General features: G+C 35.7%; 1 protein-coding gene across 1 annotated transcript in view; it reads left to right on the plus strand.

The window, feature by feature from the left end:
• TMCO1 (transmembrane and coiled-coil domains 1) overlaps positions 1–15918 on the plus strand; it is a 58845-nt gene that overhangs the window by 39123 nt on the left and 3804 nt on the right. Inside the window, exon 6 of the mRNA XM_004424850.3 lies at positions 5319–5463. Coding sequence (XP_004424907.1) covers positions 5319–5463 — 145 coding nt within the window. The remainder of the gene's footprint in view (positions 1–5318; positions 5464–15918) is intronic.

The following is a 15918-nucleotide window of genomic DNA, read 5'->3' on the forward strand; positions in this document are numbered from 1 at the left end:
AGGTTCATGTAATATGTGTTTTACTATATATTCAAGTGCTATATTCATTTTTTAAGACTTTATTTTTTTAGAGCAGTTGTAGGTTTACAACAAAATTGAGAGGAATGTACAGAGATTTCCTGTATACCTCCTGCTCCCACACATGCATAGCCTCCCCCATTATCAACATCCCCCAACAACGTGGTACATTTGTTACAATTGGTGAACCTATATTGACACATCATAACCACCCAAAGTCCATAGTTTACATTAGGGTTCACTCTTGGTGTACATTCTGTGGGTTTGGACAGATGTATAATGACATGTGTCCACCATTATAGTACATACAGAATACTTTCAGTGCCCTAAAAATCCTCTGTGCTCTGCCTGTTCATCCCTTTTCTCCTCCACCACCCCAGCTATCTCTAATATCCCATTTAGTCTTAAAATTTGTTGACAGCCAGCAGATTTTAAGAAAAATGCCTAAGATTCGACTAAAATGGGAAGGACTTAGGTCCCAGATTGCCAGAGAAGCAATAGGAGGCACTGGATTTAGCTATTTATTTCTCTTTGTTTTCTTTTCTGGATCATTTCCCTAAGCTGAAACATTATAATCTTAGAATTAGAAGAGACTTTGAAAGTCATTTAACATGTAACTTCTGTCCAAATACAGAAATCCTCTCAATAATACCTCTAGTAGATAATTTTCCATCGTCTGTTTAATTATTTTCACCAATGAGGAGCTTGATCATTTCTGAGATAACATACTTTTATTGAGTAGTTTTTTAAGACTTAAAAGTAATTCCTTTTACTGGGCCAAAATATGCCTCCCTGTACTTCTACTCATCAGTTGTGTTCCTGTCCTCTGGAATCACAGGGAGTAAGTGCACTTAAATAATTTACCTATTATAAGCTCTTTCTCTCTTCCCACCTTTCTCCTGTTCTCCCTAAGTCTTTTCTTTATTAAGCTAGACACCAATTCACTTAGCTATTCCTATGACAAACTTCTAGTCTCCTGGAACTGAAGACCAACTGAATTAATTAATGAAAATTCTAGTCTCTTAGAACTGGAGACTAACTGAATGAATTAGTGTAATTAATTCATTAAAAGTAAGAATATTCAAAAGTTTCTTTTTTTTTCATATTTGTGGCTGGTTTAAGGTCTCATGCGTAATAGATGTTCAGTTTCACATAAATGAATAACTTACAGGACATAAAGGGTTTCCTTTTTTTTTAATCTTTTTTTTCAGTTTTATTGAAATATAATTGACATATAACATTGTGTATGTCTAAGGTGTACAGTGTATATATTGTGAAATGATTACCACAATAAGGTTGGTTAACACATCCTTCACCTCACATAATTGTCATTTTGTTGCTGTGGTGGTGTGGGTGAGAACATTTAAGATTTACTCTCTTAGCAACTTCAAGTTTATAATAGAGTATTGTTAACTATAATCATCATGCTGTACATTAGATTCCCCAGAAATTTTTCATCTTATAACTGGAAGTTTGTACCCTTTGGCCAGCATCTCCCCATTTCTCCCACCACCCCCACCACCCCCCCAGCCCCTGGCAACCACCGATCTAGCTCTCTATTTCTATGAGTACAGCTTTTTTAGATTCCACATATAAGTGATATCATACAGTGTTTGTCTTTCTCTGACTTATTTCACTTAGCATAATGCCCTCAAGTTTCATCCATGTTGTCACAAATGGCAGGATTTTTTTTTATGGCTAAGTAATATTCCATTGTGTACATGCAAATATGTCTGTCTCACATTTTCTTTATCCATTCATCTGTCAGTGGATGCTTAGTTTGTTTCCATGTCTTGGCTATTGTGAATAATGCTTTTGAACATGGAGGTGCAGATATCTCTTTGAGATAATAATTTATGTCATTTCCTTTGGATATATACCCAGAAGTGGGATTGCTGCATCATATGGTAGTTCTATTTTAATTTTTTGAGGAACTTTCATTCCATTTTCCATAGTGGCTGTACCAATTTACATTCCACCAACAGTGCATGTGGGTTTCCTTTTCTCCATATCCTTGCCAGCATTTGTTATAGCTATTCTCATAAGTGTGAGATGATATCTCATTGTGGTTTTGATTTGCGTTTCCCTGATGGTTAATGATGTTGAGCACCTTTTCATGTACTTCTTGGCCGTTTGTGTGTCTTGTTTGGAAAAATGTCTATTCAGATCCTCTGCCTACTTTTTAATCAGATTGTTATTATTATTGCTTTTGAGTTGTATGAGTTTTTTATAGCTCTTGGGTATTAACCTCTTATCAGATTATATGGTTTGCAAATATTTTCTGCCATTCCATAGTTTGCCTTTCATTTTGTTGATTGTTTCTTTTGCTGTGCTGAAGCTTTTTAGTTTGATGTAGTCCCATTCGTTGATTTTTGTTGCTTGTGCTTTTGGTGTCATATCCAAAAAATCATTGCCAAGACCAGTGTAAGGAGCTTTTCCCCTATGTTTTCTTCTAGGAGTTTTATAGTTTCAGGACTGACGTTTAAGTCTTGAATTCATTTTGAATTAATTTTTGTGAGTGGTGTGAGATACAGATCCAATATCATTCTTTTGCATGTGAATATCCAGTTTTCCCAGCACCATTTATTGACAAGACTATCCTTTCTCTGTTGAGTATTCTTGGCTCCCTTGTCAAATATTAGTTCACCATATATGTGTGGGTTTATTTCTGGGCTCTCTGTTCTTTTCCATTGGTCTACGTGTCTGGTTTTTTTTTCTTTTTTTTTTTTGTGAGGAATATCAGCCCTGAGCTAACATCCATGCCAATGCTCCTCTTTTTGCTGAGGAAGACTGGCCCTGAGTTAACATCGTGCCCCATCTTCCTCCACTTTATGTGGGACGCCGCCACAGCATGGCCTGACAAGTGGTGGGTCGATGTGCGCCCGGGATCCTAACCTGGGCCGCCAGCAGCGGAGCGTGCGCACTTAAGGGCTACACCACGGGGCCGGCCCCTCTACGTGTATGTTTTTACGCCAGTACCATACTTTTGATTACTGTAACTTTGTAATATAATTTGATATCAGTAAATGTGATGCCTCTAGCTTGGTCCTTTTGAGATTGCTTTAGCTATTAGGAGTTTTTTATGGTTCCATATGAATTTTAGGATTGTTTTTTCTATTTCTGTGAAAAATGCCATTGGAATTTTGATAGAGATTATATTGAATCTATAGATGGCTTTGGGTAGGATAGACTTTTTAACAATATTAACTCTTCCAATCTACGAACATGGATATATTTTCATTTATTTTTGTCTTCTTCAATTTCTTTCATCAGTGTCTTATAGTTTTCTGTGTATAGATCTTTCACCTCTTTGGTTACATTTATTCTTAGGTATTTTATTCCTTTTGATGCTATTGTCGATGGGATTATTTTCTTTATTTCTCTTCCAGATAGTTCATTGTTAGTGTATAGAAATGCAACTGATTTTTGTATGTTGATTTTGTATCCTGAAACTTGACTGAATTGGTTTATTAGTTCTAAAAGATTTTCTTTTTGGTTACAATTTCAAGTTGAAAATAACAAAAAATAAAATGACTACATAAGATGAATTTGTTGGTTGTGTACGTTAGCAGTAAGAGGGAGTAAATATCTTGGACTATATCTTTTCCATCCCTTCTTCTCACAGTTTAACTCTACAAAAGGATAGTCTGAGTGGCAGACCTGAACAGCATACTGTATATGGCATATAACTAGAAAATATTTGGACAACTGCATTTAATACTTCTTGTGAGTCAATGGAAATATCTCCTCCTGGAAAAATTACTACTTTTGTTTTGCTTTTGTTGGGTTAGTAGAAAAGAATGGCAATGATTACTTCAAGCAGATCTTTAAATATATTTGTCATATACAGGTAAAGTCACTTCATGATTGAGCCCTTTGCCTGTGTAAATATAAACTAGGAAGGCAATTGGAAGTAGTAAGTGGACAATCATACATATAGAAGATGTCAGATTCATTCTATCCTATATTCTTTGGAGTACAGTTGTATAAAAAGCTCTTTAGAACCACAGTAGTTAATCTGGATATTTTGGAATTTTTTTCCCAGAGACAAAGATGGTATTGCTACCTCTCTTTTCTCTCTCCCTCCTTAGAAACATTCTAAATACCAAGTGCTTTTCTAAGAGGGAATTTTCTAGCCATTTTAACTGGAACTGAAGGCTTTATTTGGGTAATTTAGTCGATACTGTTATATAAGTCTCTAGTATTATGGTTAAAGTATCACTATCTGTAATCACATTAATTTTTATTATTGTCTGATTTTATAACTTATTCGTAGAAAAGTATAAAAGAAGCTTATATCCCTAGCATCTCAATATACACACTGATATGTATTTTCTTCTAGCTTTTTTGTAAGCTTTTCTCTTTTAGAAACATCTCTTTTTTTTTTTTTAGAAAAAATTACAGGAATTACTTTCGAACACTAAAAGTATGTTAAAAGTTATCTCAGTATATTGTGTATACAATTTAGTAATCTACTTTTTTTATTCACTACTATATTTTCCATGAATTTCTATTCAGAAACATTTATCCTGTTCAATGTGTATATTGGGAATCTTTGAGTCTTGGAAGAGAGGGTTTATCATATCTTGTTGGTGTCATGGTTTAGAACAGTGGTTTTAGAACTGGAGATACTGGAGGTCTCAGAGACTCTGAGGAGGTCCTTGAGGTCAAAATTATTGTCATAATAATTCTAAGACATCATTTGCCTTTTTTACTCTCATTCTCTCATGAATGTACAGTGGAATTTTCCAGGGGCTTCATGATGTGTAGTATTGTAACAGCCTGAATACTGAAGCAGCTATGAGAATCCAGCAGTTTTCTGTTAAATAAAACATTAAAGAGATGAGAAAAAACAAAGCCTTTCTTCTCACTAATTTCTTTTTTGTTTTAGAAAGTATATTTTCCCTAAAAATATTTAACATATAATGAATTTATTGTTACCTTTTAAATGATTTAGTATGTATTTTAACATTTCTCAGTTTTAATTTATAGAACAGTAAATATTGATAGATATGACCTCTAAACAAAAACTTTTTAGGGTCCTCAGTAATTTTTCAGAGTGTTAAGGGGTCCTGATACTGAAAAAATTAAGAATCACCGGTTTAGAAAAAGATTGATGGAAAAATCTAGGCCTTTCCTTACATCCTTGTACTTCAGGTCTCTTTTTAGAATATCATCCTTTCTTTGTTTTTTAGAGATCAAGAGACTTAACGTTCTATTTCTGTCCCAGATTTCATCTCTGGAACTAAGAATCTTGTCAGTCTTCCAAAAATAACAATTCTTTGTTTTTTCCTTTTTAGATTTGATGGTAGAGTGGTGGCAAAGCTCCCTTTCACCCCCCTTTCCTATATCCAAGGGCTGTCTCATCGAAATCTGCTGGGGGATGACACCACTGACTGTTCCTTCATCTTCCTGTATATTCTGTGTACCATGTCGATTCGACAGGTGAGTGACCACTTCTGCTATTTAATATGTATATCCTTCCTTGCTCTCATACCCTAAATTAGCTTTTACTTCTGTAATACTGGAAGTGTCTATCTGTTGCTACTGAAATCTTTCAGTTGCTCATTTTAGAATTCCAGTGTATCGTCTAAAGCTGTTTTAAATGTGTATAGGTCTAGATTACTGATCCTTAGGGATGGAAAGTAGCCATGAAACCAAACATGGTTTCCACATCCCATTCTTAGAGCTCTAGGGTTCCTTTTTCATTGCAGCTATCTAAAGGTACAAAAGTAAAGAGTGGGTTTGGTCTTCCCAGTACCATTTCTTCTTTAGTGTACACCAGTGCCTTTTGGCACTTCAGGAACACAAGTACATGTAATAATTTGGGGATTTTAAGTTATTCACAATGGAGATAAAATCTGGGTTATGGGATTTACATTTGGCCAACATAATGATCAGACATTCATAGTGAAAAAAAGTGAGAGCTGAGGGTTGTGAGAGCCTGGAAGAGAGACATAACATTCAATTAGTGGGAGAAGATTCAGGCACAAAGCTTTAGAGAATGAAGTGGCTTTTGAGATGGGCCTTTAAGAAAGTTCATTAAGTCTCTGGCTCAAGAATCTTTATATTTCAGGGCATTATTCAGTTTTTGAACATTCAGCAGGCATTGCAGTAAGGAGGTTGGCACATGCAGTAAAGGTGAACATGATTCTTTCACTATTTGTTACATAAGTGATTCTTTCAGATTTGTCTTACTTCTTTTGAATACTGTCTATGGCAGCAGGTTTTTGGTTAGCCTGGCAGGTGAGAATCCGTAGGAAATGGAATTATAGTTTGAAGCTCACAAAGATCTTCATGATCTTACTGCTTAATGCTTTCCCCACCTCATCTCTCATCTCATCCCCACTAATACAACACTCTGACCATTCTGCTTGCCTGACTGTTTCCATATTCCACTCACCCAGATTTACTTTTTGTGAATGCTCTTCCTTCTATCTGAATGCCTCCCACCTCCTCCTTTTGCGTATTAAATGCAACGAAGTTTCAAGGCTTCCTGGAATCATTTTCTGACACTGTATTTTGAAGGATAGATGTAATGAGAGGCATGACTAGATGCAGAAGTACTAAGACTGTTACAATTGTCCAGCAAAATATCATGTTCTAAACAATTACAATGATATGAAGAATGAAAAGCAGGCAACAGAGTTGAGAAATACATAGAGGAAAACCAGGAGAACTTAGTGATTGATTTAATGTGAGGGGACAAAGGAGAGACTAAGGTGACTCCCAGATTTCTGGCTTTAGTAACCAAATGCAGAGTATTTCACTGTGAGGATGAGAATAAAACAAAGAAGAGTAGCTTGGTTAGAAGACGTGCTATTTGAGTTGTTTGTGGAATAGCTAAGTGCATATGTCCACCAGGAAGTTGTATTCTTGTGGAGCTGAGGTGTATACTATACCTTTTGCAAATGTCTCTGTCATGAAGCATTTCGGTTTATCCAAAGGTGAAAGCCAAGACAATGACAACACAGATCTCTTTGTTGGTTTAGCAGAGGTCCATTGATCTCTATAGAATATTGCTCTTAAATTTAATTGTCTAATTCTGAAATGTTTAAATTGTAGCTTGAGTCAGAATGTTAATAAAACACAGTGATGTATACATTCTACTTTAAGCCACAAAGGCAATTCTGTTTTAATTAGGTGCACATGTTACTACTTCATTTATGATGGCTCACAGTAGTCATTTTAGAGACAACATTTGTACTGCTACCTGGACTTGCTACCTAGAAATCACCATCTGAAACTGTAGATTTTTAACAATGAAATAAACATTAAGAATGGTCATTGAGGAAGTTCAGCCCAAGCTGGTCTTTAAACTCCTTTCGGTTATTTCAGAAAAGTGTAGTAAGGTATATGTCTAGCAGTTAATTTTATCAGGAATGCAATGCTTATTTTCCCTATTTTGTTTTTTTTTGTTGTTTTATTTGCTTTTTAGGATCTTAGGTAACATGACAGTTGAACACGTAGATGCCTGTGATATGAGCAGTCATAAAATATGAGGCTTTCAGAAACTCACATTATAGACTGTACTATGATTTCCCCATTGAGGCCATTCTTATGCGAAGAAATAGGCCACTTGGTTTCAGATACACACTGTAGCATAAAGTAAATTTAAGAGAACATAATGATTGTTGTTTTGTTTCGTTGTGGTAAGCAAACTTTTTCTGTAAATGTCTAGATAATAAATATTTTTGTATTTACTTTTTGGATCATACAGTCTCAGTCACAACTACTCAACTCTGCCATTATAATATGAAAACAGCCATAGACAATATGTAAATGAATGAGTGTGTCTGTGTTCCAGCAAAATTTTATTTACAAAAATAGGCAGTGGGCCAGCCATGGTATGCTATCCCCTGAGAGCCAGAGTGTACAATATGTTAAAAATAGGGACATATACAGATCCTAAAGTGGTACAGCTTAATGAAATAATTGCTTATTGAATATACAAAAGAGGGGGGCAGCAAAAAAAAAAAAAAATCAATGTGTTTGTTGTGAGCCAAGGAGAATGTATACTTATATATTTGATTTCCATGTGTCCAGTTCTATGCACTGATATTAATAGGAAAAATGTATATAAGAGCTATAGTATTGCATAGCTATGTAAAACTGTTGTATTTGAAAGATTTATTCTTTTGGTATACGGTTATCTTCCCCAAGGTCAATGTTGAGTTCTAACTTGTTGCAGCATCCTGAATGATGGTTATCTTGGGCAGATAATTATATTATTCAAATTCTAAACAAAGTATTCCAAGATATTCACAATCTTCGAAAAATCACCTACTTTTTTTGAAATGGCCTACTTTTATAATTTTTATTTTACTAACTGCAAATGGTTTCTGTCCTGTTCCTCATTGATTGTTAGCTTATGTACTGGAGGATTATGAATTTATATCTACTCTGAAATACCTTAACGTTTGAAGTGTTAACTATGGAGTATATGCTTTTTTCTTTGAATTAAAATGCTTGTTAGCCTGTAATTTCCATGTTTTGTTGTTTATTTGCTTTTTAGGATCTTAGGTTACATGAGAGTTGAATATGTAGATGCCTATGAAATGAGCAGTCATAAAATATGAGGCTTTCAGAAACTCAAACTATAGACTATACTATGATTTCCCTATTGAGGCCATTCTTTTTTTCTTTTTGTTGTGAGGAAGAATGGCCCTGAGCTGACAACTGTCGCCAATCTTCCTCTTTTTGCTTGAGGAAAATTGTCCTTGAGCTAACATCTGTGCCAGTCTCCCTCTACTTTGTATGTGGGATGCTGCCACAGCATGGCTTAATGAGCGGTGTGTAGGTTTGTGCCCAGGATCTGAACCTGCCAACCCTGGGCTGCCAAAGTAGAGCGCAGGAACTTAACCACTTTGCCACTGGGCCAGCCCCCAAGGCCATTTTTATTCAAAGAAATAGGCCACTTGGTTTCAGATATGCACTGTAGCGTAAAGTAATTTTAAGAGAACACAAAGAATTGTTTTCTTTGTTTTCGGTTGTAAAGTTGAATGAGTGATGAGGAGAGTAAAATAGAATGATTCAAGTTTTCGTTATGATTGGTCATATTCTGCCTAATATTACAGGATTTTTAAAATTTGTTTTTATCTGTTTGTTGTTTTTGTCTCTATTCTTCTCCTGTCCTCTCCAGCTCTTTGAAGGTAGTGATTTTGTAATTGTCTTTATATACTTTAAAGTACCTTTGTATGTACGTAGTATGCGCCTGGAAAGCACGTGTTAAACAAGTAGTAGATACCGAAATATAAACTTATAAACTTGGCAAATTGGGGTTATACCATTTTTTCCTCCTAAGACCAATGTATGCAAGTACATGTTTACCCTAGCCTCACCAGTGGAAATTGTCAATCTTTTGGGTGTTTATCAATCTGATAAGTAGGAATTGCTATCTCATTGTAGTTTTAATTTGCATTTGGATTGAGCATCTCTATTTGTCTAAGAGCTATTTATATATTTTTTCTTTCATTGTTAAATGAGAGACTGTATATGCTTTTGCCTATTTCTTTATTGAGTTGTTAGTCCTTTTCTTATTTTTTAGCCCTATTTAGGGAGATTAGCCCCTCTCTGTGTGCTGTAAGTTGCAAATAATTTTTCCAACTTGTCATTTGTGTTTCAGATTTACTTACAATGGTTTTTTCCATGCAAAATTTTATTTGTTTACTAGGGGGTTTTTTCCCCTCAAATTTATCAGTCTTTTATGGCTTTTTGATTTTGAGTTATGGTTAGATATGTCTTCTCCACTCCCAAGTTATAAAGAAATTCATCCTTGTTTTCTTCTAATACTTTTGTGGTTTCATTCTTTACATTTAAACCATAGGTCAATTCACTTGGAGTTTATGCTGGTGTACCTTATTTACTCTTTCTTTACCCTCCTCTACTTTGCCAACTATTATGTGATGTTTTAGGAGAGAAAACAGGAAAACATGGATTCATTTAAGATCACAGGTTGCCTGCCCCTTTTTTCAAAGACTAAGAAGCCAGAGAGTTGAAAGAATGCAATGAGCTGAATGATTGTTCTTGAGTCTGGTGTGTGTTTGAATACGATGAAACCCTGTCAGTAGCCTAGTATTAATATTTTCTCTGGAGTGCCTACCTAAATTCGTCTTTGAAATTTGAAAGTCTGGTCAGATTGCAGTGACAAGGGTTTGACTGGGGGCATTCTTCCTTTCCTCACACCTTGTTTAGATAGTCAGGTCTTTTGGCATGTGCTGGTGTCATAGAGTGGGCTAAGCAATGTGATCTGAACGCCTGGAGTAAAAGAATATGGAGGAGTGGGTCAGAACATATATGTTATACCTAGACAGTCTCAAGGGTTTAAACTTGGAGTGCCACTGCCCATTGTAACAGTTTTCCTCAGGAATTCTCAAGCCAATCCTCTCTTATGCCCAAAAGCTACTTTCTGGTTTCCTGTATTTGGTAATTCCAGTGCTATTAATCTTTTTTGTTTATTATGGTAAAATAGGCATAACATAAAATTTATTATTTTAACCATTTTTAACAGTACAGTTCTGTGACATTAAGTGCATTCACATTGTTGTGCATCTATCACCACTGTTCATCTCTAGAACTTTTTTATCTTCCCAAACTGAAAATCTGTACCTAGTAAATACTAATTCTCTATTTTCCCCTCACCTCAGTCCCTGACAACCATTCTACTTTCTGTATCTGTGAATTTGACTACTCATATTTGTGAATTTGACTTCATATAAGAAGAATCATACAATATTTGTCCTTTTGTGACTGGCACATTTTACTTAGCATAATGTCTTCAAGGTTCATCCATGTTGTAGCATGTGTCAGAATTTCCTTCCTTTTTTAAGACGGAATAATATTTCAATGTAGGTATATACCACATTTTTTTATCCATTCATCCATTGATGGACACTTGGGTTGCCTCCACCTTTTGGCTATTAGGAATATTGCTGCTATGAAGATGAGTGTATAAATATGTGTTCGAGTTCCCGTTTTCACTTTTTTGGGTTATATGCCCAGAAATGGTATTGCTGGATCATATGGTAATTTTATGTTTAATTTTTTGAGGAGTCACTACACCATTTTCCACAGTGACTCCACCATTTTACCTGCTACTGTTAATCTTAAGGCTTCAATTCACTACCAGCTTGAGATCATTTATTTTTTGTGTGTGTGAGGAAGATCAGCCCTGAGCTAACATCCATGCCAATCCTCCTCTTTTTGCTGGGGAAGACTGGCTCTGAGCTAACATCCATGCCCATCTTCTTCCACTTTATGTGGATCGCCACCGCAGCATGGCTTGACAAGTGGTGCGTCGATGTGCGCCTAGGATCCAAACCCGGGCTGCCAGCAGTGGAGTGCGCGCACTTAACCGCTGTGCCACGGGGCCAGCCCCAAGCTTGGGATCATTTTTTAAAGGATACAAGTAATTTCTCATGTTTTTGTTTCAGTGATTGAAAACCATAATTTCATTCACTGAGGTTTAGTGTTCATGCTAGACGTGTAAAAACAATGTACATTTTACGCAAGTTACCTCCAGCAATGAGGGTGGCCTTGTTTGCTTTAATGAGGAAGTCTTCTTATAGTAAATTAGAAGATAGCATCTAGGAGAATGAGAAACATCTCTGTTATTAGTGTCTTTAAAGTCTCACCAGTTTAATTGCTGTGAAGTGATTAGGTATTTTATCACTTGGTTTCCTGAGTTTATGTTTTTAAAGTCTTTTATTTGTGAAAGAGCATGACTACATGTACATATGTAAGTGTTAATAACATCTCAATAGTATTTACCAGAATCCACTTCCTTTACTAAATGTGAGTGATGGTGTAATTAAACCAGCTAGCTCTGTCACTTCATGACAATAATGCCCCCTTATTATGGTGGACGTTTAATATTAGATTGAGTTAAGGGTATCTATCTGTTTCAGGCATTTTTCCCCCCTCCTTAAGAGAACTGATTATCACATTATTAATAATTCCTTGGTAGACTCATCTGTTCATTTATTCCTTCAACAAAATTGAGCACGTATCTGTATCAGGCTCTGTGCTGTGTGCTCATATACAGTTGTAAACAAAACTGACATCTAATGGTTTTTGCCCTCATGAAACTTATGTTTCTTTTTAAATAAAAAAGTTAATTTCCCCACCTATAGCTTCACTTAAAAAAATCGTTATTAAATATGAAGGTGTAGAAGTACATTTAAAATTATTTCTATTATACTGATCATTCAGAGTAGAAGCAGAGCGAACAAAAATTAAACTTAAACCTAAACGAAGGCAGTTTTATGACATATTACTAGTTCATATAAGTATTTGTGAGTCTGGTTTTCATCTATTACATATTTTTTCCCATTCTGGGATGTTATTGATTATATGATTCACCATTGACTTAAGAGTTTTCAAGGAAAAGCAGAAATAATGCTATACTGATCATATAATAGATTTGAAGACACATTCCTCCTTCAGAAACTTTAAATGCTGGGGAGAGAGGTAGAATGCATTGTAAGGTTGAAGAAATATAGTATTAGGAGGTAAAACATTGAAGTTTGAATCTTGTTGCCACTTACTGGCTGAGTGTCCTTGGGAAAGTCATATAACCTCTCTGAGTCTCAGTTTTCACAGATGTGAAATGGGGTTTAGTGCACAACCTCATCATGTTATGATTATCAGATGACAATGATATAGAATGTTAGCAGTTGTTCTTAAGGTGACGCTTTTTAAAAAATCTGTTAACCTCCCCCGCCACTTTGGAGTATTTTTAAAACTAATATTTGTTTCCCAGCCCAATTTAGGACAAAGTTTCTTTTCACAGATTGACACATGGTGATAGGTCATATCAACTGAAAATAAATCTAATTACCTTTTCTCATTTTTATCTTTCTCCTTTTGTTTACTTCCTTAATGTTTAGTGATAAATGATTAGTTGCCTTGACCTTCACATCACAACTGTTTGCTTTGTGTGAATTTGTAGCAGCGGAAATGGCAGGTCTGCCAGCTTCCATCAGAGGTGTTAAATTAGTCCAGGGTAGTGATGGAATTCAAGAATAAAAGGAAATTTCCTGAACTCCTAAAATTAAGGTTTTTGCTTTTTTTTTTCCCTTATTATGAGTCAGTTGGTAGATTGAGTAAATGATGGTCTCCTCTGTATAAAGTGCTCTAAATCTAAGGGGAAAATGGTTTATTCTTATAAATTTATATGACTGTAAAAGCTATGAACAGAATTCTCTTTTCTTTGACAGCAAAAAGGATTAGTGGTTCTGAGGAAAAGTGGAAGAAAGAGTTTCTTATCTTTTTATTCTTTCATCACCTACATCTTAATGTATAACTTAATGTATGTATGACTATAATCTGAAAAAGTATCAGTGAGAATTTGTCATTGTCTCCTTCACCTGTATATGTGCTCAGGACAGTGATAAAAATAGGTAGATTTTATTTTCTTTCACACTTTTGGCTTTCTGAGGGCAAAGTATTTTGATATGCCTTGTATGGGTTCTCTGGTACGAATTTGATGTGCTAATCCTTGATTTCCACTTTGGAGATATGTGTTGGAGTCTGCAATATAATTTGTTACAACATAGACACATTCTAAAATGTTGGAGGGGACTTGTGGCTCCTTGAAGGTGTTTGGTGGGAAAGCTTGAAGCACGGCCCCCCCGGCAGGGGGCGTCAGGTCCCCAACCCTATTTTATCTGTTTTCTGTATTGGGTTTTCACATGAGATTTTGTTGTTTTTTGTTTGTTTGTTTTTGTTTTGTGAGGAAGATCAGCCCTGAGCTAACATCCATGCTAATCCTCCTCCTTTTTTTTTTGCTGAGGAAGACTGGCTCTGAGCTAACATCTATTGCCAATCCTCCTCTTTTTTTTTTTTTCCCCAAAGCCCCAGTAGATAGCTGTATGTCATAGTTGCACATCCTTCTAGTTGCTGTATGTGGGACGCGGCCTCAGAGTGGCCGGAGAAGCGGTGCGTTGGTGCGCGCCCGGGATCTGAACCCGAGCTGCCAGTAGCGGAGCGCATGCGCTTAACCGCTAAGCCACGGGGCTGGCCCAGGGATTTTATTTCAAGAAAGGATTCTGTGGCTTAAAGAGTCTGAAAACAATTGATCTAATGAGCCCCCTTCTTTCAAGTGTAAGTAAATTGAGATTTGGTAAAGTGAAAGGACATTGCCTATTGTCCCTTTGCCTACTTTGCCAGTACTGGAACTCAAATCTTCTGATTGCTAATCCAGTAATATTTCAGCTCCACCAGTCTTGTACTGTCATTTTTTTCGGTAAATATTTAATATCTACATCATTCTCCCAAACAGCCTATTCAGATGTAATGTGAAAACCCTGGGACTGTTGGATGGGGCCATCTGAGGTGTTTGGATTTTACACATAGCTTTATGGATATAGTAAAGATTATGTTATGAGAACTTGACGAGAAGTTGTAATCAGTTGGAAGCGAAGGCTGGCTGCCAGATGCCAGAGAAACTAACAAAGAGTGAACTGATTGCCATGGCTGAGTTATTTTAGCTAAATGACTAAGGGATAAAATTTAGCAGAATGTGTTTATTACCAGTGACCTGGGTCTTCCCAAAATATCTGGTTAGCAACCAACAACTTCCTTTTCTTGATCACCGGTTCTTATCCTTCCCAAAGAGGAAGGAACGCAAATCCTGTAGTTGTATTTTTTTGGGTTTCCTGCCAATAGAAGGCATGATTATGGGAAAATGTTTTTCCTTTGTTTTTCCCTTCTGACATACACTCTTCAGTTTTTACCCCATTACATAGGACTGAACAGAAATTCAAAATAATTGTTTTATATTTTTCCAAAACCTTACCACATCTTATTATATTTTGCATTTATATTTTGTTCTTCCATATCATTTTTATAATATATTAAAACTCCTGTCTTTCAGCAAAATACATACAGGCATACCTTGGAGATATTGTGGGTTTAGTTCCAGACCACCACAATAAAGCAAATATTGCATTAAAGCAAGTCACACAAATTTTTTGGTTTCCCAGTGCATATAAAAGTTATGTTTACACTATACTGTAGTCTAAGTGTGCAAGAGCATGATGTCTAAAAATACAATGTACATACCTTAATTAAAAAATACTTTATTGCTAAAAAATGCTAACCATCATCCAAGCCTTCAGTGAGTCATAGTCTTTTTGCTGGTGGAGGGTCTTGTCAAAAACACAGTATCTGTGACAAGCAATAAAGCAATGCACAATAAAACAAGGTATGCCTGCATTTCTAAACTAAATCTTGCTAATTAAGTAGACCTCAAAAATTGGAGGAGAATTAAGAGAGTATAGGAAAGCAGCCAGTTCAAGTTTAATGGATGAGGTTATTGAAAGCTAGAAAGGAGATAATATATTATATAAAAGTACTTGCTACACAGTGTGATGCTCAGCAAGTATTTGTTGAATTAAGCCTGACAGTTGGATCTCCTTTTCCTTATCTGCATATAAGAATAATAATAAGCCTGCTTCATTGTTGTTGTGAGGATTTAATGAGAATATATATGTAAAGTGCTAGAACAATACCTAGCACTTTGAGGTACCACTGACGAAAATATTTGTCTTTAAATTATCCTGTTTAGCAATATTTCAAAAAGTTGGAGGCAGTGAATGAGAAAAGAGTATACAACTATCATTAATACAACATTATTTTTCCATATATTCTTACAGCCTTTATATGTATTTTTTGTCAACTTTATTGTTTAGAGTAGTTTTAGGTTCACAGCAAAATTGAATGGAAGGTACAGAGATTTCCCACATATCCCCTATCCTCCGCCTACCTCCTATGCCCCACATATGCACAGCCTCCCCATCTATCAACACCCTGCACCAGAGTGGTACATTTGTTACAATCAGTGGACCTACACTGACAACATCATTATCATCAAAAGTCCATAATTTACATTAGGGTTCA

The sequence above is a fragment of the Ceratotherium simum genome, chromosome 2 (genome assembly GCF_057802395.1).
Source record: "Ceratotherium simum simum isolate JZ-2026a chromosome 2, ASM5780239v1, whole genome shotgun sequence".
In the NCBI taxonomy this organism is placed as follows: domain Eukaryota; kingdom Metazoa; phylum Chordata; class Mammalia; order Perissodactyla; family Rhinocerotidae; genus Ceratotherium; species Ceratotherium simum.